Source organism: Rhinopithecus roxellana, chromosome 21 (genome assembly GCF_007565055.1).
Source record: "Rhinopithecus roxellana isolate Shanxi Qingling chromosome 21, ASM756505v1, whole genome shotgun sequence".
In the NCBI taxonomy this organism is placed as follows: Eukaryota; Metazoa; Chordata; class Mammalia; order Primates; family Cercopithecidae; genus Rhinopithecus; species Rhinopithecus roxellana.
The window spans coordinates 63891639-63903529 of NC_044569.1; the positions used below are offsets into that span (position 1 = coordinate 63891639).

Here is an 11891-nt window from a genome sequence, read left to right on the forward strand (position 1 = left end):
CTCTTCCTTGGAGAGGTACAGCTTTCTCAGCCCACTTCCTACTCTTGGATGACTGGAGTCCCAAAGTCATTTTAAGTTTTAAACAATCACCATATTTTTTAGTCCAGACTGATTGATACTTCTTTTGTCAATGCCACTCTTGTCAAAAACATAGCTTCTTATTTTATTCTAGCCAGCTCTATATGCCAGTAACCGTAGTTCAATTTCAGATACAATTCTCATATTGACTTTTTTTTTTTTTTTGGCTTTTATGTTCCCACCCCTCTCTTTATCATTTTAATTTCAATTTCCTGACGCTTTCAGGCTTCAGTGAGAGAACCACATACACAATCTCTTTTCCCTGAGTCATTTTCTACAAGTGAAGGTAGTTTTTTGGACACGATATCACTAAATGGACTGTTACTCAGACACATCTGTATTCACAGGTTTCAACAGTAAGCGTGATGATGGCATCCTTACTGTGTTTTTTGACGCAAGGTGGACTTTCAGTTGGTCCCTGCTCCTGAAGTTTTTCTCAATTTTATAATTTGCTATTTAGAACGGAGTCTTCCTTCAGGCTTATAAGTCCCTGAACTCTATTTGCTGACATTCCTGCTTGAATATGAGCCAATTTCTTTTTGAGCTTACCTCTTTCTTGTAACATCTTGCCAAAAACAGCCATCACCGAAGCACATACTGTCATACTAACAATAATCTTCTCTCTCAATCTCTTCTCCTAGAGGCAAAAGCTTATCAAGAGAATAATCTACATCCTAAATTACCGCATGCACAGTTTCCTGCCACTCAATACCTGGACCTTAAGCCAATATAATTTATTTTAGATCTTTAGTTAAAACCATAGCCCACTTCTATGTACCAATTTCTGTGTTATTCAGCATATGCAGGGTTACACTGCAGGAAAAAAAAATTCAACATCTTAGTGGCCTAGAACGAAGTATTATTTGTTGCCTGTGTCCATTTCAGGTCAGCAGAGGACACTTTTTAATATTATCCTCACTTAAAGATCCACGTGAATGGAGTTGCTGTGAACTGGAACATCACCAGTTGCCATGGAAATGGGAAGGAACATGGAAAGTTGTGCATCTGCCCAAAAACAATCATCTCTGCTCACATGGTATTGGCTAAAACAAGTCACATGGCCAACCCTAACTGCAAACTGGCAAAGCAGTGAAATTTTTCCACGTCCCGAGCTATAGGAGAATTGGAAATATTGTTAAATAGCACTAATGACTCCCACAACACCCATTTACTAAAAATATAAGTATGCATACAGCCTTTCCTCAATACACATTGTTTATGTTGAACTTAAGTCTCTTGGACTTACAGAGCCCGTAATCTCATACAGCCTTCCTGTTTCTACAGGAAATTGAAGAGACTGAAATTTAATTCTCATGGCTCCCAGTTTCAAGTGAGTGTTATGGGCATTGTTGACATATTAACGAGAAAACAGCTAAAATGGAGAGAAATGATCATAAGTAGATACTGGAATGAGGCAACTGAGTGTGCGAATTCTTTATTTGCCAAATGTCATAGGTATGTATTTGCTTGTACATGGGCATGTGTCTCCTTTTTTAACCAAGTAGATTCTTTTTCTAAGCTCCAAAGCAAATGTGACCATTAGTGATTTTAATTGTCTTAAGTATTTAAGGCAAATCTACCAAGAATATGGAATACAATATGACCCAAGTCTAATTTTTTCATTGGTTGTCTGGTTACTCAGTAAATATTCATTGATTGAGTAATCCCATTTCCAGAGAAATACTATGGCCATGGAAGAAACAACAATATGCCAGATGAAAAAGACAAAGTTTCCATTCCAAAACCCATTTGGCCACAGTCACAGAAACTTGGTCAGAAACCTGGAAGTGCTTCTCTAAGGTTGATGCTGGAACTGATAGCTAGGCACTATTTATAAACTTTGGGAATGTTTTCTAAATAAAGTGTTTAAACATGCTTTTGGAAAGTAAGTGTCTTCATTCATTTTGTTGTCCAAGCTCTCTTTGATCCATTAATTTCACTTTTCCTTTGATTTTTCCAAACACTCAAAACGGAAAGTTCATTTTTTCTTATGGTGAGCAGCAAATAATTTGCTCATGATCAAGAGACCTTGTGAAGACATCAACGTGATGCTTTTCTTGTGCTAAGCCGCTCTGTGGAACAAAACAGTTGCCAAAAATGCCCACTTCACATAGGTGCATAAGACAAAAGTTTCCTAATCATAGCAGAGCCAGTCCGATTCAGGATGGGTAGGAAGGAAAGATGCTCCCAGGAACCTCAGCATCCTCTTTAGAGTCTTTCCCGTATCCCCCATGGTAAGTCCTTCTGCTAAGTCAGGGCTCCAGTGAACAGGGACATGCCAGGGTACGGCAGGGGCTTCTGCCTGCCAGCTTTAAGAGATTTTAGTTGTGTCAATCTTTGTAAACTAATATTCAGGAAATAAGTAGGCAGGCTCTTTGGGGGTCCCCAGGTTCATGCAGGCCCAGTAGGGTGGAGAATCAACAAGTGCTCAGCTGGTAGGTGAGGGGTTCAAACCAGAAAATAATCAGTGGAAGGTGAGAGTGGCTGAGGCTGGTCCAGGAGTACCCACTGGGACTCCTCACTGGGGCAGACAAGGAGAAGCAGGCTTCACAAGTCTTACTCCAAACAAATGAAGCTGAGTGGGAACCAAACAAGACCAGTCCATGGTGGGAGACCCCAACCAAGGTTTCTTCCTGCGAGGCCAATTACAGCAACAAGGACTGATGGTCAAAGACTACACTCTACCAAAGCACCTTGGACTCCCTGGTAAGCCTGGCTGGAGGACGTCTTTCTCCAGTCCTAACAGGGTGCAAATATTTAGGGGCCCTCATATGAGAACAAAGTCATTCTTGCTCAGCTGGGGAAACAGCATCATGCCATTTACTCCAAGGTTCCTCTGAGCATGACATGGGTAAACAGCAGCTCCTGTAGTCCTTGAAGGGAGAAGGATGGACAGCCCCAAAGAGCTGTTTCCCAAGAGGCAGTGCATGAGTGCCTAGAACCCTAGGTGGCTTTCAGTAGTCCAGAGAGAGCCTGGCAGTGGTCGCTGGAGGGAACTGGGTGGCTAGGAAAAAGCAGGAGGCAGGAAGGAAGGGACAGCAGATGGAGCAGAGCCAGCTCAGAGGCATTAAGATTCATTCTCTGTTCCCATGACCCTGAGGAGCCCCTCCCCAGGCCAATCCACACACATCCCTGTGACCCAAAATTACAGGTCAGTCAGTGACCAAGCCAAGAGATCTCTGAGACCAGGTACTCTAGCATGTGTAGTGATCTCTGGGGAAGAGTGGAACCCCTGAGCTTGTGTGTGAGGAGAACTTGGGCTTCCTTCCCTCCCTCACCCCCTACTCCACTACCGAGGACCACACAGGGAGCCTGGGATCTGGTTCTCTGGATTAAGGAGGGGATGTGGCCACCAATTTCTGTTCAGCCCCCACTGAGGCAGTGAAGCTCTGCAATTAAGAGTGAGGCTGTGATTCACAGAAAATAAGGAATATTCTGGATAGAAAAGTGGAGGGAGGCCGGGCACGGTGGCTCATGCCTGTAATCCCAGCACTTTCAGAGGCCACGGCAGGCGGATCACTTGAGGTCAGGAGTTCAAGAACAACCTGGCCAACATGGTGAAACCTGTCTCTTAAAAAAATACAAAAATTAGCCAGGTGTGGTGGTGCATGTCTGTAATCCCAGCTACTTAGGGGGCTGAGGCACGAGAATTGCTTGAACTTGGGAGGCAGAGGTTGCAGTGAGCCGAGATCATGCCACTGCACTCCAGCTTGGGCAACAGAGTGAGACTCTGTCTCCATAACAAAAAAAAAAAAAAGAAAGAAAGAAAGAAAAGAAAAGGAAAGATCCGTTCCAAGATGGCTGAATAGGAACAGCTCCAGTCTGCAGCTCCCAGCATGATCGACTCAAAAAACCAGTGATTTCTGCATTTCCAACTGAGGTACTTGGTTCATCTCATTGAGACTGGTTGGACAGTGGGTGCAGCCCATGGAGGGTGAGCCGAAGCAGGGCGGGGCATCGTCTCACCCAGGAAGCACAAGGGATTGGGGGATTTCCCTTTCCTAGCCAAGGGAAGCCATGACAGACTGTACCTGGAAAAACAGGACACTCCCTCCCAACTACTGGCTTTTCCCATAGTCTTAGCAATTGGCAGACCAGGAGATTCCCTCCTGTGCCTGACTCGGCAGTTCCCACGCCCACGGAGCCTTGCTCACTGCTAGCTCAGTAGTCTGAGATCGACCTGTGAGGCAGCAGCCTGGTGGAGGAAGGGGTGTTTGCCATTGCAGAGGCTTGAGTAGGTAAAGCAGCTGGAGAGCTCAAACTCGGCGGAGCCCACCACAGCTCAGCAAGGCCTACTGCCTCTACAGACTCTACCTCTGTGGGCAGGGCATAACTGAACAAAAGACAGCAGAAACTTCTGCAGACTTAAATGACCCTGACAGCTCCGAAGAGAGCAGTAGCTCCCCCTGCATGGTGTTTGAGCTCTGAGAACAGACAGACTGTCTCCTCAAGTGGGTCCCTGACCCCTGTGTAGCCTAACTGGGAGACACCTCCCAGTAGGGACCAACAGACACCTCATACAGGTGGGTGTCCCTCTGGGACGAAGCTTCCAGAGGAAAGGATCAGGCAGCAATATTTGCTGTTCTACAGCCTCTACTGGTGATACCCAGGCAAACAGGGTCTGGAGTGGACCTCCAGCAAACTCCAACAGATATGCAGCTGAGGGACCTGACTGCTAGAAAGAAAACTAACAAACAGCAAGGAATAGCATCAGCATCAACAAAAAAGACAACCGCACCAAAACTCCATCTGTAGGTCACCAACATCAAAGACCAAAGGTAGATAAAACCACAAAGATGGGGGGAAACTAGAGCAGAAAAGCTGAAAATTCTAAAAACCAGAGTGCCTCTTCTCCTCCAAAGGATCACAGCTCCTCGCCAGCAACAGAACAAAGCTGGAGGGAGAATGACTTTGATGAGCTGACAGAAGTAGGCTTCAGAAGGTCAGTAATAAACTTCTCTGAGCTAAAGGAGAATGTTCTAACCCATTTCAAGGAAGCTAAAAGCCTTGAAAAATGGTTGGATGAGTGGCTAACTAGAATAAACAGTGTGCAGAAGACCTTAAATGACCTAACAGAGCTGAAAGCCATGGCACAAGAACGTCGTGACACATGCACAAGCTTCAATAGCTGATTCGATCAAGTGGAAGAAGGGATATCAGTGATTGAAGATCAAAATAATGAAATAAAGCGAGAAAACAAAGTTAGAGAAGAAAAAGTAAAAACAAACGAACAAAGCCTTCAAGAAATACGGGACTATGTGAAAAGACCAAATCTATATTTGATTGGTGTACCTGAAAGTGACAGGAAGAATGGAACCAAGTTGGAAAACACTCTTCAGCATATTATCTAGGAGAAGTTCCCCAGTCTGGCAAGGCAGGCCAACATTCAAGTTCAGGAAATACAGAGAACACCACAAAGATCCTCCTTGAGAAGAGCAACCCCAAGACACATAATTGTCAGATTCACCAAGGTTGAAACGAAGGAAAAAAATGTTAAGGGCAGCCAGAGAGAAAGGTAGGGTTATCCACAAATGGAATCCCATCAAACTAACAGCAGATCTGTCAGCAGAAATCTTATAAGCCAGAAGAGAATGGGGGCCAATATTCAACATTTTTAAAGAAAAGAATTTTCAGTGCAGAATTTCATATCCAGCCAAACTAAGCTTCATAAGTGAAGGAGAAATAAAATCCTTTACAGACAAGCAAATGCTGAGAGATTCTGTCACCACCAGGGCTGCCTTACAAGATCTCCTGAAGGAAGCACTAAACATAGAAAGGAACAACAGGTACCAGCCACTGCAAAAACGTGACAAATTGTAAAGACCATTGATGCTAGGAAGAAACTGCTTCAACAAATGAGCAAAAAAACCAGTTAACATCATAATGACAGGATCAAATTCACACATAACAATATTAACCTTAAATGTAAATGGGCTAAACGCCCCAATTAAAAGACACAGAATGGCAAATTGGATAAAGAGTCAAGACCCATCCGTGTGCTGTATTCAGGAGAGCCATCTCATGTGCAGAGACACACATAGGCTCAAAATAAAGGGATGGAAGAAGATCTACCAAGCAAATGGAAAACAAAAAAAAAGTAGGAGTTGCAATCCTAGTCTTTGATAAAACAGGCTTTAAACCAACGAAGATCAAGAGAGACAAAGAAGGCCATTACATAATGGCAAAGGGATCAATTCAACAAGAAGAGCTAACTATCCCAAACATATATGCACACAATACAGGAGCACCCAGATTCATAAAGCAAGTCCTGAGACCTACCAAGAGACTTAGACTCCCATACAATAATAATGGGAGACTTTGACACCCCACTGTCAATATTAGACAGATCTCGTTGACAGATCAATGAGACAGAAGGTTAACAAGGATATTCAGGAATTGAACTCAGCTCTGTACCAAGCGGATCTAATAGATACCTTCAGAACTGTCCACCCCAAATCAACAGAATGTACATTCTTCTCAGCACCACATCACACTTATTCTAAAATTGACCACATAATTGGAAGTAAAGCACTCCTCAGCAAATGTAAAAGAACAGAAATCACAACAAACTGTCTCTCAGACCACAGTGCCATCAAATTAGAACTCAGGATTAAGAAACTCAATCAAAACCACACAACTATGTGGAAACTGAACAACCTGCTCCTGAATGACTACTGGGTAAACAATGAAATGAAGGCAGAAATAAAGATGTTCTTTGAAACCAATGAGAACAAAGACACAACATACTAGAATCTCTGGGACACATTTAAAGCAGTGTGTAGAGGGAAATTTATAGCACTAAATGCCCACAAGAGAAAGCAGGAAAGATCTAAAATTGACACCCTAACATCACAATTAAAAGAACTAGAGAAGCAAAAGCAAATAAATTCAAAAGCTAGGAGAAGGCAAGAAATAACTAAAATCAGAGCAGAACTGAAGGAGACAGAGACACAAAAAACCCTTCAAAAAAATCAATGAATCCAGGAGTTGGAGTTTTTAAAAGATCAGCAAAATTAATAGACTGCTAGCAAGACTAATAAAGAAGAAAAGAGAGAAGAATCAAATAGATCCAATAAAAATGATAAAGGGGATATCACCACCAATCCTACAGAAATACAAACTACCATCAGAAAATACTATAAGCACCTCTACCCAAATAAACCAGAAAATCTAGAAGAAATGGATAAATTCCTGGACACATACACCCTCCCAAGACTAAATCAGGAAGAGGTTGAATCTCTGAATAGACCAACAACAGGCTCTGAAATTGAGGCAATAATTAAGAGCCTACCAACCAAAGAAAGTCCAGGACCAGACGGATTCACAGCTGAATTCTACCAGAGGTACAAAGAGGAGCTGGTACCATCCTTTCTGAAACTATTCCAATCAATAGAAAAGATGGAATCTTCCCTAACTCATTTTATGAGGCCAACATCATCCTGATACCAAAGCCTGGCAGAGACACAACAAAAAAACGAGAATTTGAGACCAATATCCCTGATGAACATCAATGCAAAAATTCTCAATAAAATACTGGCAAACCAAATCTAGCAGCACATCAAAAAGCTTATCCACCATCATCAAGTCAGCTTCATCCCTGAGATGCAAGGCTGGTTCAACATATGCAAATAAATAAATGTAATCCATCACATAAACAGAACCAATGACAAAAACCGTATGATTATCTCAATAGACGCAGAAAAAAACCTTTGACAAAATTCAACAGCCCTTCATGCTAAAAACTCTCAATAAACTAGGTATTGATGGAATGTATGTCAAAATAATAAGAGCTATTTATGACAAACCCACAGCTAATATCATACTGAATGGGCAAAAACTGGAAACATCCCCTTTGAAAACCAGCACAAGACAAGGATGCCCTCTCTCACCACTCCTATTCAACATAGTGTTGGAAGTTCTGGCCAGGGCAATCAGGCAAGAGAAAGAAATAAAGGGTATTCAATTAGGAAAAGAGGAAGTCAAATTGTCCCTGTTTGCAGATGACGTGATTGTATATTTAGAAAACCCCATCATCTCAGCCCAAAATCTCCTTAAGCTCATAAGGAACTTCAGCAAAGTCTCAGGATACAAAATCAATGTGCAAAAATCACAAGCATTCCTATCACCAATAACAGACAAACAGAGTCAAATCATGAGTGAACTCCCATTCACAATTGCTACAAAGAGAATAAAATACCTAGAAATCCAACTTACAAGGGATGTGAAGGACTCTTCAAGGAGAACTGCAAACCACTGCTCAACGAAATAAAAGAGGCCACAAACAAATGGAAGAATATGCCATGCTCATGGATAGGAAGAATCAATATCATGAAAATGGCCATACTGCCCAACGTAATTTATAGAGTTAATGCCATCTCCATCAAGCTACCAATGACTTTCCTCACAGAATTGGAAAAAACTTCTTTAAAGTTCATATGGAACCATAGAAGACCCCGCATTGCCAACACAATCCTAAGCAAAAGGAACAAAGCTGGAGACATCATGCTACCTGACTTCAAACTATACTACAAGGCTACGGTAACCAAAACAGCATGGTACTGGTATCAAAACAGATATACAGACCAATGGAACAGAACACAGACCTCAGAAATAACACCACACATCTACAACCATCTGATCTCTGACAAACCTGACAAAAACAAGAAATGAGGAAAGGATTCCCTATTTAATAAATGGTGCTGGGAAAACTGGCTAGCAATATGTAGAAAGCTGAAACTGGATCCCTTCCTTACGCCTTATATAAAAATTAATTCAAGATGGATTAAAGATTTAAATGTTAGACCTAAAACCGTAAAAACCCTAGAAGAAAACCTAGGCAATACCATTCAGGACATAGGCATGGGCAAGGACTTTGTGACTAAAACTCCAAAAGCAACGGCAACAAAAGCCCAAATAGACAAATGGGATCTTATTAAACTAAAGAGCTTTTGCACAGCAAAAGAAACTACCATCAGAGTGAACAGGCAACCTACAGAATGGGAGAAAATTTTTGCAATCTATCCATCTGACAAAGGGCTAATATCCAGAAGCTACAAAGAACTTAAACAAATTTACAAGAAAAAAACAACCCCATCAAAAAGTGGAAAAAGGATACGAACAGACACTTCTCAAAAGAAGACATTTATGCAGCCAACAGACACATGAAAAAATGCTCATCGTCACTCACCATCAGAGAAATGCAAATCAAAACCACAATGAGATATCATCTCACGGCAGTTAGAATGGCAATCATTAAAAAGTCAGGAAACAACAGATGCTGGAGAGGATGTGGAGAAATAGGAACACTTTTACACTGTTGGTGGGAAAGTAAATTAGTTCAACCACTGTGGAAGACAGTGTGGTGATTCCTCAAGAATCTAGAACTAGAAATACCATTTGACCCAGCGATCCCATTACTGGGTATATATCCAAAAGATTATAAATCATGCTACTATAAAGACACATGCACATGTATGTTTACTGCAGCACTATTCACAATAGCAAAGACTTGGAACCAACCCAAATGTCCATCAGTGATAGACTGGATTAAGAAAATATGGCACATATACACCATGGATTACTATGCAGCCATAAAAAAGATGAGTTCATGTCCTTTGCAGGGACATGGATGAAGTTGGAAACCATCATTCTCAGCAAACTATCACAAGGACAGAAAACCAAACACCACATGTTCTCACTCATAGGTGTGAACTGAACAATAAGAACACTTGGACACAGGGCAGGAAACATCACACACCAGGGCCTGTCGGGGGGTGGGGGGTCTGGGGGAGGGATAGCATTAGGAGAAATACCTAATGTAAATGACGAGTGTATGGGTGCAGCAAACGAAGATGGCACATGTGTACCTATGTAATAAATGTGCATGTTACGCACATGTACCCTAGAGCTTAAAGTATAATAATAATAAGAAGAAAACCTAAAAAAAAAAGTTAGGGAAAACTATTCGTCAAAAATATTCATATTGTACAGTTGATTGAATAAAGAAAATCTGGTATATAGACATCATGGAATATACTATACAACCATACAAAAGAATGAAACCATATCCTTTGCAGCAACATGGATGGAGCTGGGGGCCATTATCCTAAGTGAAATAACTCAGAAACAGAAAATCAAATACTGCATGGGAGCTAAACAATGGGTACACATGGACATTAAGATGAAAATAACAGACACTTGGGACTTCAAAATAGGGGAGATTACTAGGGGTGTAAGGGATGAAAAATTGCCTATTGGGTACAATGTTCATTATTTGGTTGATGGGTTCACTGGAAACACAAACCTCACTATTATGCAATATATGCAGGTAACAAACCTGCACATATATCCCCTAAAATAAAATTTAAAATGTCAATGTTGTAAAAGACAAAGAAATGTTCTAGGTTAAAGGAAGCTAAGGAGACATTGCAAATAAATCCAATACCTGACCCTAGACTGGAGTCTATAATGGGGGACAAGGATGTGTGGCACACAATGATGTTCTATAGGAAATTATTAGGTCAAAATTGACGAAACTGTAATATGGATTGTAGATGAGGTAAAAGTATTACATCAAAGGAAATGTATGAAATTGATAACTTTACTGTGGATATGAATGAATAGCCTCTTAGGTAAAAGACTTTCCTACTCCATATAGATATCTGAGATTATATATATACACACACACACACATATATATGAGATATACATGTATGTATGAAATATATACATCCCCTTTGAGAGGAAAAGGAGACACCATAACTATGCCAGGACAACAGGTGCAAACCAGGACAGTCCTGGGCAAATCACACCTTGAGTCATTGGTGTCCTTTGCTAGGACGGTTTTGGTGGCATACTGGGTGCAAAGCCCAGTGTGTGTGGGTTCAGGAGAGAATGGAAGGAGGGAAAGTGAAAATAGTGCATATGAACAACTGTTTCAAGAGGGTTTCTTAATGAAAAAAAAATGAGAGAAGTTGGCAGAGGCAGGAGGCAAAGTGAGGTCCAGAGAGGGACTTTTTAAGACGGGAGAACTAGGAATGTGTGTGTGACAGGGAGGAACTGAAGTCAGGAGCATTATGGTTATTCCAGATCTCTACCTGAATGTCAAAGGAGGGACAGTGTCCTACTTTGAGTGGCTGAAGAATCTCAATCATGTCAGATATGGCTGTTTGACCTTCAAATATGAAAGGGATTCTAATTACCACTTGCTCATGTCTGTTCAAGAGAATTTGGCAAGAACGTTTGGAAAGTACAGTGGAACTATTCTCATTGTACCCACAGCAGAGTTCCAAGACAGGATATCAAGTGCATCAGAGAAAGACACCACGCACGCTGACCTGGTGTACACAATGGAGAGTTTTGCCAGACAAATTATGTGCATAGCCATGAAGTTTAACCTTGGATTGGACACGAGGACCACAGTCTATGTCAACGCCATTAAGAAAGTCTTCAAAGTGTACAATGAAGCCAGTGTGACCTTCATGTAGATGGCTCGTGGGTTCCTTGCTACCCTCTTCACCTGTAACTTCTGCAGACCTACCACTGGTTGACATGTTACCACAGAAATCCCCTTCTCTCTTGACTCATTAGATAATGGACACCATTCTTAACAAATCGATCCAAATCAGCCCCCCTAAGGAGAAAGAAATTAAGGCTAGGGGATCATGTACAAGGTGATGAGTGTGAAAGTAGAAATCACCGACACCGGAGAGAGAAACATGTAGGTGTTTTGCCTCTACATAAAAAGTCTCTTTCATGTGGCTGTGCAGCCTTGCTCTGTGGCTCTTCCCAACATAGTCAGCAACTGTTGCCAG

The 11891-nt window shown here is 41.6% G+C and overlaps 1 protein-coding gene across 1 annotated transcript; it reads left to right on the forward strand.

The window, feature by feature from the left end:
- The first annotated feature begins 391 nt into the window (after positions 1-391).
- LOC104673018 (glutamate dehydrogenase 1, mitochondrial-like) lies at positions 392-11564 on the forward strand. Its single transcript, XM_010376899.2, has 3 exons — positions 392-477; positions 1363-1408; positions 11130-11564. The coding sequence occupies exons 1-3, from the start codon at positions 392-394 to the stop codon at positions 11562-11564; spliced, it is 567 nt and encodes a 188-aa protein (XP_010375201.2).
- Positions 11565-11891: the final 327 nt, after the last annotated feature.

Coding starts and splice junctions, on each gene's coding strand:
- LOC104673018 (XM_010376899.2), top strand. CDS start 392: ATGGACTGTTACTCAGACACATCTGTATTCACAGGTTTCAACAGTAAG. Junction 478..1,362: donor ACTGTGTTTTTTGACGCAAG/GTGGACTTTCAG, acceptor CTGTTTCTACAG/GAAATTGAAGAGACTGAAAT. Junction 1,409..11,129: donor CTCATGGCTCCCAGTTTCAA/GTGAGTGTTATG, acceptor TGTGTGTGACAG/GGAGGAACTGAAGTCAGGAG.